The following is a 21,512-nucleotide window of genomic DNA, read 5'->3' as shown; positions in this document are numbered from 1 at the left end:
AGAAAGATATGCAAAATCATAATAAAAATTATATATATATATTGTCTTTTATCCGCTGTTTCTTGGCAGGACAATGTCCAAATGTAATGTAATTTATATTTTCAAAAAAATTAAAAAGAGTTCTTTCAAACGATACCTACCTTTTGACTATCCTTTCTATAGTTTTGGAGTTATTATGATTATATCATTTTTATATAGTTTGGGGCAAAATTTGCTGTTTCAGTCTTACCAGTTCATTTCTCTCTCTGTGTGTGTGTGTTTGTGTGTGTAGGTGTGTGTGTGTGGGGGGGAGGGTGTCTTATTTGCACTCTTGATGTTCTAGAGTGTCACCCCTTCATTGCTGAACACTTTTTTTCAGCACAGTGGCTGATCTGTAGCTTGTACCACCAAAAGTTTCTCTGAGTTTTCCTATTTTTTCGTATTTCCCATTCATTTCCTATGTCGCCCGTTTTCGGGCGGGAGGAAGCTAAGTGTGACTTTTTTTTTACGACCCTTTAACATATCAGAATCATCTCCTTGATTTTTTTGTGTGTTCATATAGGTAATAAAACAAAAGTCACCAAGTTTCACCCCCATCCGATGAAATTAAACAATTCGAAACGTTCAAGTTTTCGCCCGTTTTCGGGCGAAGAAGCCCAGAGGGTTAAACATAAAAGGCAGAACAGTTTCTGACATTTTAGTGCGTGTCTGTGTGAGGTAATCTGAGCTGATAACACACCCTCTGTGCCGGGAGCAGCAGCTCATTTGCATTTAAAGGGACACACACAAAATGACACGTTTTTGCTCCCCCTCAAAAAGGGACAATTTTAACATGCTATAAGAAATAATCTGTGAGGTATTTTGAGCTAAAACTTCACATACACTCTCTGGGGACTTTTGGAGAGCATCATATTTTAGGTTAAGGATTGTGAGCTGCCTGTATTTGTGCAGACCTCAGCAGAGAGAGGAAGACCAACTACAGTAATTCAGGTCTCTCAAGTAATATACCAGGCTAATTTAAACCATCAGGCATCTTTATGTAATTAATCAGTACAGCAGACCTGCACTGCAAAGCAGATTGAAGTTTTTGTAGGCCAGAGATGAGAAAAATGCCCTTGACATATGCAGAGGGGAGAATCCCAGAGTTCCAGTGCTGAATAAACAAATAAATAAATAAAACAACAAACAAGCAGGTCCCAATCGATACCATGACCAGGGCAACTGGATGGCAGCCTTTCTTCTGAGCTCCGTGGCCGTGGAGAAGTAAAACAAACAGTGTTTGTGTAAAGGTCTTCAAACCCCAGCCGGCTCAACCTGCCATTGATTATGGTGATGGAGCACTCAAAGGGTTGTTTGGCCACCAGACAGAAGCAGTAGTGCACATCTAGTGTGTACAGATCATGTCTCATTATCAGGACATAACAAAAGAGAAGACATAACCAGGGACACTTCAAATAAGCCGGTTGTAATCTCAGGACATTAAAATTTAAAACCGTATGTGTAAATGAACCAGATCTATTCTGAAGTGAGGACCTTAAAACCGTATTAGTATTCCTTGTTCTATAATATTTCACTCTTAAAAATGAGCTTTTTGGCTGAACATGATTCAATCTGAAGCCCAAGGGCCTAGTGACGCCTATGTGACGAGCTGCTCATAACATTTACCACAAAGCACAAGGCATGATGATATACATGGCAGTAAAAACCATAGGCAGAGATTAAAGTTGATTCAGCCAATTACTCTTAATTTTTCGCTGACACACCAGCGCCTGCGCCCGTAGCCGGTACGTACGTTTTGACAGCTAGTGAAGTGATATCAGAACCATTAGCAAAGAACACAGTCTGAATGTACCAGAGAAATGGTACAGCCCAATGGGGAGTCATTGGGCTGTACCAGCCACACACACACACACACTATTATTTTTATCCCTTTTGGGAGGGTCCAAGTTTCATCTAGGGGGGTCGGACCCCCGTAATTCGAACTATGCTGCTAACATAACAAAAACTTTTAAACACCAACATAATAGAACATTAAACATTAAAAAGTCTCTCTATTTTCTCATCTTGCTAAAAAAAAATTGCATAAAATAACACTTTATTTCAACATTTACTCTCCTAATTTACTCTCCCCTTTGCAAAGCATGATGGGGAATGAAAGTCCTGTTTGATTGGGTTTCTTGATTAAAAGGTATGTTACTTCAAAATGAAAACATCAAGTTAAGTCAAAGAGCAACTGTTTCAAAGAGTCAGTTGTTTAACATGAAAATTTGGTTATCATGTGTGCAAAGTACTGACGCACCTAAACTACATTTGCAGTAGCGTAAAAGTAGTAGTTAAACTGTTCACAATCGTGTAGCTTTGTAGCATGAAAAAGCATTGTTTCTGTTTGCAGCCTTTCTACGGAACAAGTTGAAGCAATCAAACACGCTCTACTAGAACCTCTCTCTTTCTCTCTCTCTCGAATATAGAACATGTTTGTTTAGAGAGGTTTTTTTTTTTTTTACTGGTTAAAAAACAGCAATTTAATTAATAATCACTCAGTGTTCCTGAAACTCTCTGCATGGCATGTTAACCTTTTTGTAGCAAAAGATATTTAAATAGCCTACTGCTGTTTATCACTGTTTTCAGTTATATAATTTTTTATTAATCTAGTATAAATTTATGTTTGTAGCTGTCACCCTAATTAAAATCGTTATTGTTTTGTGCAAGAGAAAAACTACTTTTAACTGAAGTCAAAAGATTACCTCAATGTGCAGTGTTCACTTCTTTATTTCATTTCTTGATAATACTTATTTTATAATAATGTTTGTATTAAAACAAACTAACAAAACCACGACTAGAACACGTTATATAGGCTCTCTATATATAACTTCCAGAAAACAACTCGTGATAACTAGCCCTGGTCTCCTTTAACTTGGCTGGGGCAGTCATAGGCTACTAACTATTAGCCAAGAAATAAATTATTATTAATTTACTGTGTTTTTTATGACAGTAACAATACCTATGGTATTTAGAGAGGAACTATGGTTAGTTACCATGGTAATTGTTGAACGGTTGTTGTGTTAAGGTTGAGGAGCAGTCCTCACCCTCCAAGCGTCCGTCACGCGCCTCTGCCTTTACTACTTACACGCCTCTCCCTCGCTAATTTCAGCTGCATCTGGGTCCTTCACAACACACACACATGAAAACACACATATAAAAACCATTAAAGCTGAAAAAATTACACAAATTAAACGGCAACATCGAGAAAGAAAAAAAAAAAAAAAAAAAAAGAAAGAAAGAAAAAAACTTCTGGGTAAAATGTTATCCAAGATGTGTTTTGCGTTTTGAACAAACAGCCGCCAGATATCAACAGTCAATAGACATCACATTACTGCCATCTAGCGGTCAACGGTAAATGACTCCTTTCAGGAAACTAGCGTCACAAAAAGAGAAACATACGAAATGGTATTGACATAATTATGGTTTAAAGCCATTTACTCTTAGACAGCAATGAAGGAAAGGTCTTTGCCTGAACCTGAAGAGATTATGTCTAGACTGGATTAAGTAATCTTTCAAAATTTGAAATTAGTAGCCACAATAGGCTATATGTAAACTTGAAGTTCTTTAGAATGTGACAAAGGCATAATCAAAATAAGGAAATATATATATTTTTTGTTGTTGTTCATCATTGAGCACAAAATGTGAAATGTGTTTGGGTCCGATGCTCAGTCAGTAGCAAACGTTTACCCACTAATGGCATTTCTGGTCTCTAAGTGGTGCTTTTATGAAGTCTGCGGTTTGAAGTGTCTTTAGAGACAAAAACAAACACTAACAATCAAGTGCATGCTCATTTGATGAGTCATGTCTTTGGTGTCTTTAAATTACTGCTGTAAAAATTATTCACATCCTTGAATTATCGCATTTTTTCCTGGTACACGAAAACATTTAACAAATTCCTAATTGATTAACCGATAGCTATTCAATGACATTCCCACAAGGCCATTTGTGGGATATTGAAAGTAAATGGTATTGAATAGTTTTAATTTACAAAAAGTAACTATTCAGTACATTGTACATGTTCTTCAGCAGCTAATAAAGCCTTCAGTCATTTGGGAAAAGAGGTCTGCTTGAGACATCAATGTTCTGCTAAATTAGATCGTGTCTTCAGTTCATACCACAGATTTTTTATTTAATTCATGTCTAGGCAATTACAAAATACTAACCTTCCATTGGTCAAATCATTTCTTCATTTTTGGGTCATTGTCCGTGTTCCAGTGTTTGTTTGCCTGTCTCTAATTATTATTATATTATGCTACAAACACAAGTGATGTTTAAATGACAAATGAGCAATTGTCAGTAATTCTTTACATCAAAATATTTCGGTTTAACATTACCTCTGAAAGAGTGGGGAAAATGCTTGGAGTTTAAGACAATGGCATTTGTGAAGTCATTTGAAATGTAATGTCTGTGCAGATCAGCTCTCCATCGATTTTATATAGCTGAAACATCACAAGAAAAACGTTCTTATAATAAATTTCTTTAAGATTGTGCTGAGGATGTATTTAAACGCAAGAGTGCACCGGTAACAAGGATGCAGTAAAAAAGAAAAAAGAATAAGAATCAATAAGAATCATACGTTTATAGAGTCTCTGAAAACTGGAAATGAAACACTGATTTACAGCGCAGATACTTTACCACTTCTGTCGTTAATGGACTTGAAAGTACTTTCATTAAACACTCCACATATTTTATTACACAGACATTAGACACTTTCACAGAAACGAAACGCTTACTAGATCTGTATTATAAAGTCTCTGCTTGGCTATAAAGACCTCAAGCCAAAACCATTTTGACTGTGCAAACGTGTCTTCAACATCACTCATTTGACACAAAGAGGGGAAAAGACACACGTTGCTCTTCTGGGTTTGCATAGTGTCCACAACAGAACAAACAATATCTGTGTCCCGGTATTTGACGCATCGAAAATGCGTGATTGAGCGGCATGTTGGTGTGCTGGAGGCAGGAGCAGCTTATGTTGTCCTAACAGAGGAGAAGTGGTATATTTATGATGACGTCTGGCCGTCAGGGTTCACTGTCTCTGCCTGTGGCTGTTTCTCTGGAACAATCGTCTCTGTGTCTCTTTGCTGCTCTGCCAACATGTCAGTCAACTTCATGTTCAGCAAAGGGTTCCGAGACTCTGGTGCCACCTGCTGGTTACAAAGAAACATGATGGACATTGAAGAGACAAGTAGGCTAAAGAACAATTCAGCTCTCAGACTCGGACTCACCCCAGGTCCTCCTCTCTTTCTTAAATAAACTCCCTCTGCGAGCAGTGCTTTTGCGGTCTCTTCAAACAGAAGCTCAGGTTTGACATCCCCTCTGCTTTCTAATTCACTGTACTTCATCACAAACCTGAATGATAAAGTACACAACTAAATCAAATGGCACAGAAAACACTCAGTGTACAGTAAAAATATGATTAGTTTCCCACTATAAAACTTACCTCTGACATGAAGAAACAAAGTTGGGCTTGAGGAGCTCAAAAGCTCTGGGGCCATTACCATAAACCTCAAAGAACTTCCTACAATCACAGAAAAAAAAAAGTCATGTAGATTTACTGTACAGGTTCCGGCAAGCACGCAAGTTTAATGCAGTTATCATCAACTGATGGGCCGTGACCCAAAAATGGGTTGGAGGTGTTTTCCGAAAAGGGTCTGACAGCAGTAAAATCTGGGAATTTTAAGTTATATGTAGACTACCATTCAAGGGTTTGGGGTTGGTTAGATTGTTTATGTTTTTGAAAGTCTTTTAAGCTGCATTTATTTGATAAAAAATACAGCAATGTTGTAATATTGTGAAATATTATTACAATTTAAAGTAACTATTCTATTTTAATATATTTTTAAATGTAATTTATTCCAGTGATGGCAAAGCTGAATTTTCAGCATCATTACTCAAGTCTTCATTACTTCAGAAATCATTCTAATATAATATTCTAATATACTTGGTGCTATTTCATATATTCATCATAAATCAATATTGAAAACTGTTGTGTTGCTTGATATTTTTGTGGAAATAGTTTTTTTCAAGATTCTCTGATGAATAGAAAGTTCAAAAAATCATTTTTTATTAATTGAAGGCATCCTTGCTGTATAAAAGTATTCATTTCTTACCGACCCCAAACTTTTAAACAGCAGTGTATATAGCACCAATATCAAAATAAAAAAACAAAATCAGTAAAGGCATTACATATAATTAATTCATCAACAGAGATGGCACAAACATTAATAGCTGGGAGGAAAAAATATATAAAGTACAAATGAAGGGCACAGAGTGACCATAAGATATTCTATATGTATCAATGACCATGGGGAGAGCAATACTGCTGAAAGCGAAGATTTTATACGGGTTTGTTTGGACTTACGCTCGTATTTCATCCTCCTTGTATAAGATTTCAGGTACAGTATCTTCTGCATGTTTTTTCAGTGGTCTCACAGGTTTCTCGTAGAGTGGCTCTCTCTTAGGAGGAAAAGCAGCATACACATCAAACCAGATGGGCTTTTCCTCCTGCTTGATGACTCCAGCTCGCATTAAATCACGAACCCTTTGCAAACAGCATCACAATGAGAACTCGGACTAAATACACAGTGTTATGAATGACGAGCAGCACATGCGTGTGTCAGCAAACTGCTGCAAAACGATATTCAACTGCCAAAAGCAATTACTAACGTTATATATACACCATGTCTTTGTTTTATCATTTCTCGGAATTATAAAACGATTTTACATAGTAACGTTACACCTTCATTTGAAAGTAATCCGATCTATTTTGTTTTAAAACACATTTTTATCATTAACCTTGAAATGATCTTAAAAAGCATGCTGTCAATGCTTACCGGGTAAATACAGTCCCGAATTTCTCAAGTCGACTTCCAGCCATGATGTCTATTCGATAATACAAATTTAATTAGATATCAATATATAAAACAGAAAAGAGACTAAAATTTACTGCTGCAGCATGGATACACCACTTCCGGTGTTACTACGGATACCCATCATAGACAAACTACTAGGACGCGAATAAAAAAAACAAAACACTACCGTGTCTTAGTAGTACAAACTTGACTTTATTATAAGATGCAATATTTACCATAAACATCCACTTACAACTTTATACAACACTTAACACTGTGAGAGGTGATTATATAAGAAAGTATGAGCCACAGGAGCATATATAACAATAAACTCAGTGAATTAAAGATAGCCTCATGGTTTAAACTGAAAATGTGAAGCTAAGCATAGACAAACAGAAAGTAAAACCCAAGGAAAATAAACATGTTTTAGTGTGTTGCACAATTTTTAGGTGACTGATTATATAAGCATTTGTAACATGTACATGATAACTTTTTGGTTCAAAAGGTCAGATAGAGGTGATTCCTGTTGTGTCATTGAGCGTGGCAAATGTAGAATCCAAAAGAATTGTTCCTGCAATTAGTTATAGCCATAAAAAGCACTACTCAAAAGGCTAGCAAAGTGCAGGTCAGTCTTCCCAAAAACAAATCAAAAATACATTAAAATAAATAAATAACAAATAAGTTTATTTACAAGTAGGAAATAAAATGCTCTCTATAATTAGAACTGTACATTCCACATTTAAATACATTGCTGCTATACTTTTTTGTGTGTGTTTCCAGTTTATATTTGTGATTTCTTATTTATTTGACTTTTGGCATTATTTTGGCATTATTTTGGAAACTGTATGAAAATAAAAAGATTAAAATGTCCCCCTTTTTGGTGTGTTTGGATATTGAAAAGCTCAAGATGGTATAAGTGATCTCGACCACTAGGATCCAAAGATGTCCTCATGGTAACGCTTTTCATTCTGTGAACAAAAAGCATAACCATCTAAAATTATTGACCATATATCATTACAGACTGTAAACAATTCACCATTTCAGGGCAACTGAGCCCTCATAGGAGCATAAATGCTGTAAGACATTATCTGAAGCAGATATAAAATGTGTCAACATGCTGAAGGTTCACCTTGAGCCTTGACAGATATTCCTCAGCCTGTGAAAGAGTGATGCCCAGCCGGCTGACTAAAATTTCCTGGATAGTGGCGGCCACATCATGAGCCATGTTTATGCCTCCACAGATATACAGATGTCCTGGATTATGGTGCAGAACCTCAAAGACCTTGTCGCTCAATTGCTCTCGCAAGATATCTTGGACATAAACCTGGACCAAAAACAAATGCAGAATGTCTATAAGCAACGACCAGAGAATGTTAACAGCCATTCAGAATCATTTTTTAGATCTGAGTAAAAAAGTAATTGTTATGAAGATCAGCAAAAATGACCAGAGGTCAGAAAGTCCTGCCATGTCTATTCCACCCATGAACTCAGCCAGCTGATTTCATTAATTAGTATCTCCTGGCTGAAAAACTGTGCCAATTAGCAAATCCAGGTGATTGGAACAAAATACTGAGGATGACTTTTACTTTCTGAACCTGGACTTTACACCTCTGAAGAAGACATACTACGACAAAAAGCTTAGACTGACAAATTATAACAATAAATAATAAAAACAATATTATTATTATTATAGATTATAATTGTAATACTTAATAGATATCACTCAAGATATATATAACTACAGTTGTGTTTGTCTACCTTGGGTTGTCCAGTCTGCCTAGAATAAGCTGTTGTGATACTGCTTAGAGTGCCATTATCTCTCATGTCCAGAGTCTCTTCTTTGTAAAGATGATCAGTATCTGAATCCCGACAACCGAACACAAGTGTCATTGCACTCCCTTTCAGACCTTGGAGAAATAACACAACTTGAGGGTCAACAACTTGAGGCAAGCCCATTTCAGTGGACTTTTTGAAATGACTTGAATGTGATCAGGGATCAAATTCAATACCTGTTTTTTTCAAGTCATAGAATCGCTGTTGCCAAAAGCCACGGAAAGGAGCAATGCCGCTCCCAACTCCAACAAGTATGCAGGGCGCACTAGGGTCAGATGGAAGGTGGAAGCCGCCAGAGCTGGAATTGTTGGAAAAGTTAGTTAATTATGATCAGGGAAAACACTGTGGGCTGCATTTCTCTCTCAGGAACATCATGAGAATGTGAAATGAAAGGTACCTATGGACAAAACATGGCACCATGTCTCCTTCTTTGATGGTATTGAGCCAGGTACTGCAGAGACCAAAATGCAGCGGACCTTTTCCCTCTAAACAGCGCAGGACATATGACAACAACAAATACATTTCTTCAATGATTCTAGAAGTTATACGTCTAGGAAGTTCCACTGTTCAGGTATCAACTAATAAATGATCAGAGAATCTTTGGGAATATGGTTTCCTCTACCCTGTGTGTGATAGCTGACCACTGCCACAGTGAGGTGGAGCTCCTGAGGGTGGAGGTCTGGGGAGGAGCTGATGGAGTAAAGACGTGGCTTCAGTAGAGGAAGCTGGCTGAGGAGAAAGGCAGCAGAAAGTTCCAGAGAGGAAAACTCCTCTAGCACCTCAAGGAAGGTAGGTTTGTGGAACTCCTTCCATGTTGTGTAAACCTGGAGGTCCTGTAGAAGAGGGATGTATTTAAACTCCATTGAAAACAATTCATGATAATTGCGCACAATAGACATTTTTCATGAAAGATGAGCACAAGCATTCATGAACCCATTATTTTGTAAATCGCCGCATTCAATAGGCTATAATGGGACATTTTATGAAAGAATTTGTGTTTCATTAATATGCAAGTTCATTGTTATGAAGACTCTAACATGGACTAAATGTAAAGCATTTTATTATCAATAACACTTTTAGCATACTGCTTTGGATTTTTCAGCATGAATAATTAATTTACACAAGACATTATATATAACTATATTGCCTTATAAATGCAATATTAAACTGGTTCCAAATCTTTTTAACTTAACTTGAACTGAATGACATTCGGGTCTGTTAACGGTTCTCGCACGTGCATTCGGGATGGCGTTCTAACGATTGACGAGCAGGCTCTTTTTAGCGAATCAAAAACACACAGCAAAACCAGTGTGGTTCAATTCCCATATTAATGATTAAAATTAGTCGGTTCTTTTTTAGTGAATCAAATAAAGCCTGACCAGTATAGTCCAGCATAGTTCAATTCGTTTTAGCAAACTCAAAACACAACGCAACCAGTGTTGGCCGACTCACGAATGAACGATTCCAATGAGACTTTTTTTAGCAAATCAAACAGTCATTGTAGTCTGATTCCTGAATGAATGAGTCGGTCCGTTCTATGACTTCGAAAATGTATTAAAAAGTCTGTGTAAATGTGCCCATTATAAGGATTTGTAAAAAATTATTTATTATGAAAAATACCTCATCATATGGCAATGGGAAATGCATTTCTTTCCTCTATATTTATCCGTTAAAGTTACTAAAAGACCCTCAAAGGTAACAAGTTGTTAAATTCTGTGGAATTCTCATCCTTAGTTCTGAAACATCTGTGATTGTCAAAAAATTACTTACTGTTGCTAGTGCAAAGAGGCGCTGTCTGTGATCTTCCTGCCCTGCCATCTTTGAGAGTTTGCGGAGGAGGCTTTGTGAGGGTGGGCTGGTGACATCAAGATAGTAAGTAAGAGATTGGGCAAGAGGACACGGTGGTATTCGTTCATCTCTCTGCCACCTTTCACCATCTGCAGGACAACATTATTAGGTATCATTATGTTATTATGTGTAAGACTTCCATTATGTAATTAGGTTATATGGTTAAGTACCAGGGTAGGAATCATTGAGGAATTCCAAGCAAAGGCTCTGGTTGATAGGAGGGGCACTGGGAAGATGCTTTAGGATGCCAGCTACTAATTCAGGTGAGTTCCCTGGGAAAATCATCACATGGTCTCCAGGGGCAAAGTTTAGGGGCTCAGTGTTCCCATCCATCTCCAGCTCCACCAATATTGTAGACCGACTGAGATCACGTAAAAATAAATACTGTTAAATATTGTGTGAGAAAACAAGGCAAACAACATAAGGCACCTGTTTCAGAAAAAAAAAGCTTATAATAATAACTTTTAAATAATAATAAAAAAAAAAAAAAAAAAATTAAATGCAGATGCACAAATATAAGTTGGTTTGAGAGCAAACCTTGACTTCGGGCTCTGTAGATTCTGCCTTCTTTTCAGCTTCATGGGAACCACAGCTTTAGAATGGAGAGCTGATAGAGCTGTAAAACCAAGCCAAATAATAATCAATCACTGCAGAAATCTTGCAAATCTGTTAATATCATGATTCTTGAGTACTCATTTCTTACAATGATTGCCAAATGGCATATTTGAATCTAAAATGTCATAATGTCACTAAGCATTTCCATATTCCTACATGATATCGCACTGTATATAATTCTGTCATGCAACATTTAAAAAAAATGACAAATGGCGAGAATATTATCAATATAGCATTTTTTGCTTAGCTTTTTAATTACTTATACAGGTTTTGTAAAGCTTTGCCCATAATTTCCCCTTGATGTTTCTTTCAAAGAAATAAAATGGTATTAAATGTACCTGCGACTCGGTCAAGTGTACAGCTGTCATTCTGAACTCTGTGCCTCTGCGGATCCCAGGAATCTGCCAGACCATCGCTGCCTGGAAGCTGACCCTGAATGTTAAACGCCTTGCATGCATCCTTTACATACAGAAAACAAACATCTCATGATTCATTTTACCGTTCACCAAAGTACAGAAAACAAAGGATGCTCAATGATTATTTTATTAATTATATTTCTTTTATTTAGACCTTAAAGGCTGTGCAGGCCCAGGCTGAGAAAGCTTCCTCCTGTCCGTTCAACTCATCTCCCTCTCCTGTGGATGACACGCGGACGGCTCCCAGTGCCGCAAGCTTATCATCCACTGCATGGGCAAACCCACAGAAGTGTGGGTACATTCGAGAGCCAAGACCAAACACACAGAACCTGTGTGGGGGAAAGAAACAATTCGAACAATATATTCAACACAGGAGTTGAGAGAAAATAAATGTAGAGGATTTTAAATACTGACCTGACTTTGTTTCTGAGGCTTTTCAGACTGAGAAGCTGCTTCTTGAAACTCTGAGAAGAAAGCAAGAATCACATTCTAATTATCAAACATCTTTTGTGTTATTGTGGACTTCTTGAAGACCTTTTCATTCGGACATACTAAATTCAGCATTATTTTTTGTGGTAACGGTTTTTCATTAAAATACAGTAGGTCACTATGCATAAATATCCACACCTCTCCATTTCCTGGACAGTCTCCATTGCCGAAGGTGCTGGTGACAACAATTAAGAGACTTTCCTTCTCAAGTTCACTGAAGTTGTAGTCCTCCATGCAAACAACCTGTATAAATAACACAATGTTTCACATAATATATGTGTTAACTAAAAGGTCAGTGTCAAATCTTAGTGTTTAATTGAACAGTATTCCTTTTAATAATTTATTACATATAGCATATTAAAGTCCCCCTGTGCTGAAAATCAAGCTTTTAATATTTATATGTATATGTGGTGTTTTTAATATGCTTTAAGACAAACCATGTGCAAATGCATAAGTCAACACCATTGCTGAGTATTTTCTCTTTAAAACTGCAGTGAACCAAAGACAGTCTCAAAAATGTGGCGTTTCTGACGTCACAAACTACCTTGTAACCAATCACGTCAATGTGTGATCGTCAACAAGTGGATCTTTGAGCTGGTGTGAGTGAGTGGAGGCGGGGCTAATTTCCATATTCATAGAACCGTGTATACTAAATGAGGGTTTAGAGTTACATTCAAGCTATTTTAAGGCAAGAATTTTTTTTTTTTTTTACATATGTCATTTTGGTGATCAAAGATGAGTTCAGGGATAACATTATTGACTTCAGGGGGACTTTATAAAAAAGTGAAACTGGGTAATTTCCACCTTAGAGTGGGATATTGTAATGAATGTGCCACATATGCCACAAGTGTTGGTAATGATGCGATAAGTTACATATGAATCGGGGGTGATGGTCCTCTTACCCTGGAGCTGAAGGCACAGTTCATCATGGCATTTAGTTTCTTAGCAAAAGTCAGTGATTTCCCTGTTTCTGTGGCGTAGAGAACGGTGCAACGCACCCTCTTGGCCAGGACTGATTTAATGAGTGTCTGAGAGAAGAGCACTACTCTAAAAGAGAGAAAAGAAAACAAGAAGCTATACTGGCTGCTCACCAAATGTCCACAGCTAACCTTTCAAATATTCATTACATTGTTGCAGACAGATCTCTTCTGAGAGAACAGCACTGCGTTGTTCTGGTTGAGGAAGTGTGAATATGATATTGTGGTACCTGATCAATCCTTTGAAGCTGATTGTACACCTCCTCGCTTTTCTCTTCTTGTCCTTCCACTTGTATGTCAACCACGGTTCAGGCTTTAAATGGAAACAGATGAGACACATTAAGGCAAGAACATCCCAAAACTTTAGTTTGGACATCATCATACTTCACATAGCTTTATACCACTAGACTCGAGAATAATCCAGCAATGCAGCTTTTCTGATGAAAGCACAATAGATATTTAGGATGATACCTGATAGTAGAAAAAGGGTGACAGGATGTAGTTGAGCATTTCCTGGTGATACACAGGAGTTAGGGATCCAGACATTGGCGGCACCAGCCAGACCCAATCGGCTGGACAGCCTCCACGCAGACGCACTTCCGTCTCCATGTGCTGCATGAAGGATTCTGATGCAGAGTGGTGGTCAGTAATGGTGACCTTATTTTTCTGTATGTCGGTTAGACAAAAAAAATCATAAAACTGTGAATAAACATTTAACAAGGTAAAATGTCATCTTAACCCTTATATTGACTTTCCAGTGTAGAATAACTTTATGATGAGCATAAATGTGAATCATTTCCCATAAATTTTCCCAATAATTTCCCAATATTTTTTTTTATTATTATTTTTTTTATTTAATAAAAATATAATATATTAGAATGTTATCCACCTCTAGTTCTTCTATTAATTTAATTTGACTTAAATATTTTACATTAAGATTTAGCTTCTCACACATGTTGTCTCCTAAATAATTTATCAATATATATACAGGGTTCCCACACCTTGGTTAACTTCAAATTGAAGGACCATTCGAGGGCTTAATGTGTCGAACAACAAACGTTGAGGTTCCATCGTAGAGTAGTTTTGTGCATGCGTGAACGTCATGGCAATGTACAACACAAAGTACCTTACAAGGGAAACACTTAACGTAGCGCGTAACTAACGTAAATCAAGCAAGCTAATATGCATAGGCAATGAAGTGTTGGCGAAATAACACATTAGCGGAATGGAGGGAATAATATGGAATTTTTTCCAGAAAACTTCTTGCACAAAATAAATTCAAGCACTTTCAAGGACCTGTATCTATGTATGTTTATTTGCAAAAAAATTCCAGGGCTTTCCACAACTTTTTTTTCAGATTCACAAACTTTCAAGTCAGTGAATTATGAGTTTAATAGGTCTACATTTAACAGCAAATAATTAAAATAAAATAAAAATATTTTTGTAACTATTTCACGTTTTGACAAATTGGCAGTGCTGAGTAGATTACTTACAAATTGTAGTTGGTTAATGACTCCAAATAACATGACAAAATTGTAGTTAGTAACGTAATCCATATAACCTGACTACTTTTAGATTACTTTTAGATTACTTTTGACCTAACTTGTTCATTACATTAATTTGATAATCCTAATTTATTCTCTTAAAGTCTCAGGTGGTTCAGCTGACAAAAAAGTTGGGGAAACCCTGCACTGCATGTAAATATGAAATGACATGAAGTTGTACATTTTAATATGTTTGAAAGACAAAAGCCTTCCAAAGACAGTAATGGTAAATGACTCCCTGAGTGATCATTCAAATAATAATTAATGTGTTCATCAAGAGCTGATTAGATATGCAATGTTGAGAAAATAATTCTTAAAATTTTTTCATTATTTCTGTAAATCCAGAGAACAAATGCTGTGCGGGTCTCAGTTTACAGTGATAGTCACATGAGTCACAAACCAGTCAGATTTAGATTAGATTAGAATTCATTTAGATTCAGATTGATTCAAGTGTTTTGGCCGTTCATTTACATTCATGTAAATTAACATTTTGTGGGCCTGAAAACGTTGTTGTCTCCGTGTAAACTACAAAAACTACAAAAAAGGTGACGTCATGTGCATGCGTATCAAGTGTTCAGTCTATAGGAACGTAGTGTTTCTTTACGTGACAACAACTGGACTGGCATAAATAATACAGAGTTTTTAGTCGCTTTCACAGATCCGTGGGAACAGGGATCATTTTGACTATGTCGTCGTCTGTACGTGAAAAACAAAGGAAAATCTTTTCCTTTTTTCATACATCATTGTCGTGTAACTGTAAACGTACCCTCAGTGGGTCCTAAAAATCACAAGTTTCCATACAAATTCATACGAAACTGCCACCATTTAAAATACAGTAGTCAACATTTGAAGTGGATCAAAAAAAGTTGTCCTAAGACAAGAACGGGTATTGTTCAAAATTCATGTATAACTTTGATGAAAGTTTTGATCCACTTCAAATGTTGACTACTGTAGTTAGGTTTTCTCATGAAATCGGGACAAATACATTAATATAATTATACAAAATCCTCTGTCTCTCACAAGTGTTTTACACTTATTTGCTTTGTTTACCTGAAAACTATGCATCACTGCGACATTGATGGCCACCAGGGCCTGGTCCTTCCATAGCGAGGACAGTTTTTGCGTCTCCAAGCCCATTCGGCGGCCAACCCGCTGTAGGACATAATAAAATGAAAGAAAATTGGTATCACAGATCCTCTAAACTTTCTCTTCTTGACTGTAAATATTTTAAGCAGAAAGAAAAATTGTAGCACCTCAAGAACATTGTAGCGTTGGGCATCACAGAAGTCCCTCACTCCAATCTCAGTGCCCATGTACCAACCATTAAAAGGACATGCTGGGAATTCAAGACCACCAATCTCCAGCAACATGTTGGCCACTGCCGGCAACGCATACCATCGGAGGTTCAAATCCTTAAACCATTCGTATCTGAAGAAGTGAATTAATCCATCCAATTATAATGGCATGCAAATGCATTGGCATATATTTAGCTACCAGTTCAAACAAACCCTTGACCGTGTTACTAAATGCAATATTTCAGTTAAAAAAAACCCTCTTATTTTCATCCATTTTGCTGACACAAATCCATAACACTTCTAGGTCTGCATGATTGCACCATTACTGGAGCCCATCAAACAGCACTTCAGTCAAATTCACTACTAATTAGGTAGCTTTCTAATGGGAAGTGTTGGAGTGAGTCTGGATTGACTTTAGGCCTCACTGGTTAAACTCATTTGTTAGGTCTGGATGAAAGAATGTGGCATAGAGACAGGCTGTTTTAGGACTGAATGGCTTTGCCACTCTAGCCTGATCTTTAAGTGCCTAGGAGCATTTGATTTTAAAGGTCCTTTCAATACGAGCTCTTAAAAGGAAAAGCCTTGCATAATTTTCTGTTCAAGAAGCAAACAGATTTGCTGCAAAATCAAGTGGAATGCAAGTCATCTCAGAAATCTGAGCAGCTCAGTCAAGAGCTCTGGTGGTCTGTGAAAACAACATCGCACTCAAATTTAGACAAGCTACAAGACCGAATGTCTGACTTTGAGTCTTTGTACTAGAACCCTTGATGCATAGTGATGTTTTCCCAGCTCCATGTCACTTACTGTGGGTGCTCCATGTGAACTTCCAAAATTAAATGCTGGGGAATTTCAAATAACTGAGGGTCCTCTCCATTAGCTTGTAACACCAGTGGAAGCACATCAAATAGACCGTACTTTGGTGTCCACCCAAGCTGGATGCACATCTGTTAAATATGGGTATTGACAAGACATTAATGCGGTATATATTATAAATATATCTTTCATCAACGGTTTTATGACCTCATATTAAATATAAGACTAAAAAGAATATTTGTATTTGGTAGTATTCAGACAGACATATACTGTAGATAGATATTCTAAAAAAGAAAATATCTATTACAAAGAAAATAGACTGGTATCTACCTCTGTGAAGTCAACACTGGCAGGATCTCCTATTATTGAACCATCTGCCATCTTATAGCCAGCGTATCGTACGAGCTGACTGTTCCACACGTGGAAATCATGTTGACCATCAGTTCTTTGAGGAAACACAGTGATGACAGACCTGTGAAAATAAATCTCTTTATTGTGACAGCATCACATCAAATTTACAAAGACAATGAAGATGGGATGGTTTATTAAAAAGCTCAAATAACACATTCTTGGTTTACCTCAGGTTGCCTCCATTGGTAGCAAACTGAATATGATCGCACAACATCTGAAACATATCTTCAGCTGTTCTGCATTTACGTGCATCAAACAGCTGAACAGAAAAACATGAGATAATGTAAACAGATCTAGAGTATACGACTACACATATGATACATGTTTTAGTCCAAACTAGAGAAACTACCTGCAAATTAGCCCACTGAATTCTGCCAATGCATCTCGGTGCATTTCTCCATGCTTGCTTAGCCCCAAATTCCAGTTCTTTTGTGGTGAGTTGATATGACCCAGTAGCATCTATTTCCCTAGCGACTTCCTCCACACGAGACAGGTGCTCCTCAATTTTTGAGCTGAATAACAGATATAATTCAGTCATATTGCCTACCCTTTTCACTCTTCAGAATTAAGCAAGTTCATGGTCTGCTTTATTATGGCATTAAACGAAAACCAAGAACGTAACCACTTATTCAGTATTAGAGTGGACAAATACTAACCATCAACCATTTAAAACCCATTTTGATCTACCAAAAATTGTCTCTGGTGGCTATGAACTTATAGGTTCTTACTTTTTAATTGACTTGTAGTACTGATTGATGAAGTCAACAGCTTGCATGAGGATTTCATCAGAGCCTGGCAGGGTGGAGGAAGGACAGCGCATCAGAGCCTCTGGAGTCATTATAGAGCCTTCACAGACCTTAGACATGCAAACCTGGCTCTAAAGATAAGGGGGGAAAGTTCAAACTCATCATCCCATGCAATTACCAAAATTACTTAATTTAAAATGAGACTCTATAAAAGCAGGCAATGAGAAACTTTACACACATACAGTAAAAAAAAAAAACGAAACCATTTCAGTGGGACAGGCTCATAAATCTGTTCACCTTAACTGCTCTGTGGTGTAATGTATCCTTATGGCACGAACTATCCTGGTAGTTCTTCACTTGCTTGGAAAATGGGCATCGATTTACCTTGTTCTCCCATTGCTAGACAAACCGAAAGAACTTAAGGATATTGCATTTCATTTATGACATTGCATTTCACGTCATTTGAAGTTTTGCTCACCATGTTCGGCTTAATCTGTTGGAGTATTTCATCCTTCTTATCTTTAGTGGCCTGGTTCCCCATATCTCCCTGAAATACTGAATGGAAAATCAGTTCAATGAAATGTTGAAGTACTGTTTTTGATAACACTGCTGGGTGTTAAACAGAGTGTTAAAAAGTAACACTAAAGCAGTCTTGATTTTAATTAGATGATTAAGTGATTATTTAAGGGATGATTGACCATTGAGGATACCTGCTGTTAACAGTAGAAAAGTACAGAAAAAAAAAAAAGAGACGAGCAGAAACAGAAGAGCTACAACTGACTTCCAGCCACAGACTTAGATTAAATCAACTGAAGATAAAAGACTACATTAAATCTAAGATCTCAGCAAGAGGATGATTAAACAACTCCAAAAACAGCTTTACCAGCTTCACTTATTACTAGCCAGTTTGACTTTATTTTTCTCATATGTTTACAGAGGTTTAGATGTGTATGTTTTATTTGTTTGAACTACAAAACATCAGTGTTAACTTCATTCTCAATAAGAGCTTTTGTACACATACAGTATGTCACACTGGTTAGTAATGAATAGTAATAGTAAATCATCCTCGGCTGAGATCTTGAGAGATTTAATGTCTTTTATCTTCAGTTGATTTCATCTAAAGCAGTGGCTGGAAGTCAGTTGTAGCTCTTAGTGTTTCTGCTCGTCTCTTTTTTTCCCTTCTGTTCTTGTTCATATTTCCTTCAGTGATTCTGCTTGTTAACAGCAGTTATCAGAATTATCATCAATTATGGTCAACACTGTATAGAGTGGACCCATATAGACACCCAGCAGTGTTAATTTAACACCACGGATTTTGCTGTGATGTACATAATACCACATAATAAAACATAAATGAGAAAATAATAAATAAATTAATAATATATAAATTAAAGATACATGTATTTTATATTTTTAATATATGCTTTTACATGCATCTAATATCTGTTATTATATGATATGCAATAATGAATTTCATTAACAACATTAGTTTCTTACCTTCGCGCCAGGTGTTAGGCAGTCCTTCTCTCAGTCTTCAATAGTGACTTTCCCACTTTAACATGCTTATATACTCAACCTAGAGAGCCTGTTGGCGAGGGCAGGTCAAGAGTTGTGATGGTCTTGGCATTGTGCCTCAAGGAGGGTTTGACCGTGACGGTTACAGCCTGACCACATGTATTACACCCATACTGGAATCTTCAAACATCTGTAAAACACTGACAGTTTGATGAATCGAAAGGAAAACCATAACCACACCTCACAGGTTATATGATAAATCTAGATCTGTATTATTACTCTTTGACAAAATTGTCAATGAATGTATTGTATTAGATTAGATTAGAAAACTTTATTGTTTTCTAATCTAATCTAATACAATACATTCATTGACAATTTTGTTTCCTCATTGACAAGTTTCAAAAAACTCATTTGCCACCATTGCACATTACAAACAACACAAATAGACAATTGAACGTTAAAAACAGCAAATCAATACATGCAAAGAATAAAACAACTTCATAAAAATAAAAAAAAACTTCTAAATCGCTCCGTAGAACACTGAGACATTAATAATCTTCCACTAAATTAAATTTTAAGTTCAATAAAAATAAAGTGAAGCGGATGACCTTTGGATGGATGAATGAACAAAATAGAAATAATGTATTTGTATATTACAGATTTTATTCCAATTCATTCATAATAAATATGATAATTGCACTTGTGAATGTTTTGATTTTGCAGTTTTCATTCCACTCATTCATGTATTTACTGTACATTATATTGCAAATTTGCCATGCTTGATTATATTAACTTCAGGCTATGATCCTATTGTGTTCAATAAATCTCAGTGTGCAGTGTTTCTGTTCATTATAAAGCTTGTATGGGACTCAGTTTGAATTAGATTTAAGATTATTGTTTTAAATAAGTTTTAAGTTTGCACAATATGCGATAGTGTTTAATCTTGCAGAAATGTGTTGTCTTAGCAATTAGGGAAAAGAGGACGCCCTTCTATTACTACACTGCTCACAAGACTTCCATAAATTACTCAAATACACATGAGAAAATCTTCCTTCTTCTTTCATTTTGAAAGCTCTTCAATGTAGATGAAACATCAAACTTTTTCACAGAAATTGCATGTACGTCACAATCGAATAAGTCTGCAACGTTTAGAGTTTTCTTTTGAGATTGATGGTGATCTATATCCCATATACAAGGAACAATTAATATTACATTTCTGTACATTACATACATATTTAGAAAAATCACATAATTATCTGATTGTTTCCAAATAATAAAGCTGCCAGTTTACAGGTTAACTGCAAAAATATTATAATAAAGCAATCAGTGGGTTCCCATCATCACTTTTATTATGAAAGTAAATCATATCTAATCTTGGCTAAGGAACAATGGAACAATATATTGGAGCACATGCATTGTACATGTGCTTGATTCACGCAAATTGATGTCATTGCTATTAAAACTTGAAATGATCTAACTAGTTTCGATTTTGCATTATGCAATGAAGTTTCCATCCATTTATTTGGCAACTAATGAATGTCACACACAGCAACCAAGAGTGCAAAGCAGGTCATCTGATTCATAATCAACTCCTGAATTTATATTTAAACGCACAAATTAAATACAGTAACATAATGATGACTAGTTTTGGTTTTATTCTGTTGCATTCACTACTTTACTGTCTTTTATATCACCTTACAAACTATGTTATGATGATAACAGAATAACTTACTATTATAACAAAATAAAGTCATTGTCTGGAACATCTGACCTGTCATAAACACGAATTTTTACACGCCAGCTTCCAGTAGCTAACAATAAATTCAATGATTTCTGCGAATTACTGGTGATTATTTGTCTGGGAAGGAAAAAGATCAGATATTCCTGGACAATGATTTACATTACATAATCTATCGGCACATTTGATATGCTAAATGAGTTACTCTAATTCTTCCTCATTACCTACATTATCAGAAAAGTTTACATAACCAGGTGTTACAAACCAGATGATCATGTTCATGAACAGAAACACGTTACCTGCTTTGTCACGAGAACAACATTATTTTTTACAAAGATCAAATTGATCCCACTGCACTGCCAATTTACTATTTCACATTAATAAATTGATCAGTAAG

At 36.3% G+C, this 21,512-nt stretch overlaps 2 protein-coding genes across 3 annotated transcripts; both read right to left on the bottom strand.

The window, feature by feature from the left end:
• Positions 1-4,581: 4,581 nt before the first annotated feature.
• mrps23 (mitochondrial ribosomal protein S23) lies at positions 4,582-7,040 on the bottom strand. Of its 2 annotated transcripts, none has more exons than XM_084420208.1 (5): positions 6,858-7,040; positions 6,386-6,565; positions 5,465-5,542; positions 5,250-5,373; positions 4,582-5,168 (listed from the first exon to the last, which is right to left on the bottom strand). In XM_084420208.1, the coding sequence occupies exons 1-5, from the start codon at positions 6,899-6,901 to the stop codon at positions 5,025-5,027; spliced, it is 570 nt and encodes a 189-aa protein (XP_084276334.1). In that variant the 5' UTR covers positions 6,902-7,040; the 3' UTR covers positions 4,582-5,024. The 2 variants fall into 2 exon arrangements, with proteins under 2 accessions (XP_084276334.1, XP_084276333.1); XM_084420207.1 differs by having other exon boundaries at positions 4,582-5,171; positions 6,858-7,020.
• A 30-nt stretch (positions 7,041-7,070) lies between these two features.
• On the bottom strand, positions 7,071-19,626 carry nos2b (nitric oxide synthase 2b, inducible). Its single transcript, XM_084418177.1, has 26 exons — positions 19,360-19,626; positions 18,341-18,417; positions 18,160-18,261; positions 17,845-17,993; positions 17,466-17,628; positions 17,284-17,375; positions 17,036-17,177; positions 16,697-16,836; positions 15,851-16,025; positions 15,648-15,749; positions 13,525-13,719; positions 13,284-13,366; positions 12,979-13,123; positions 12,215-12,319; positions 12,002-12,051; positions 11,742-11,916; positions 11,510-11,630; positions 11,094-11,172; positions 10,727-10,917; positions 10,479-10,645; positions 9,331-9,541; positions 9,106-9,193; positions 8,885-9,006; positions 8,634-8,782; positions 8,005-8,199; positions 7,071-7,843 (listed from the first exon to the last, which is right to left on the bottom strand). The coding sequence occupies exons 2-26, from the start codon at positions 18,401-18,403 to the stop codon at positions 7,805-7,807; spliced, it is 3,243 nt and encodes a 1,080-aa protein (XP_084274303.1). The 5' UTR covers positions 18,404-18,417; positions 19,360-19,626; the 3' UTR covers positions 7,071-7,804.
• Positions 19,627-21,512: the final 1,886 nt, after the last annotated feature.

Source organism: Rutilus rutilus, assembly GCF_951802725.1.
Source record: "Rutilus rutilus genome assembly, chromosome: 9".
NCBI lineage: Eukaryota > Metazoa > Chordata > Actinopteri > Cypriniformes > Leuciscidae > Rutilus > Rutilus rutilus.
The sequence above is the reverse complement of the archived record's forward strand: the minus strand, read 5'-3'. Positions and strand labels throughout refer to the sequence as shown.

Coding starts and splice junctions, on each gene's coding strand:
- mrps23 (XM_084420207.1), bottom strand. CDS start 6,901: ATGGCTGGAAGTCGACTTGAGAAATTCGGGACTGTATTTACCCG. Junction 5,543..6,385: donor AAGGAGGATGAAATACGAGC/GTAAGTCCAAAC, acceptor CTGTGATTGTAG/GAAGTTCTTTGAGGTTTATG. Junction 5,374..5,464: donor TTTGTTTCTTCATGTCAGAG/GTAAGTTTTATA, acceptor TTTATCATTCAG/GTTTGTGATGAAGTACAGTG.
- nos2b (XM_084418177.1), bottom strand. CDS start 18,403: ATGGGGAACCAGGCCACTAAAGATAAGAAGGATGAAATACTCCAACAG. Junction 11,173..11,509: donor TACACTTGACCGAGTCGCAG/GTACATTTAATA, acceptor TTGGTTTTACAG/CTCTATCAGCTCTCCATTCT. Junction 10,646..10,726: donor CCTCAATGATTCCTACCCTG/GTACTTAACCAT, acceptor GTTGTCCTGCAG/ATGGTGAAAGGTGGCAGAGA.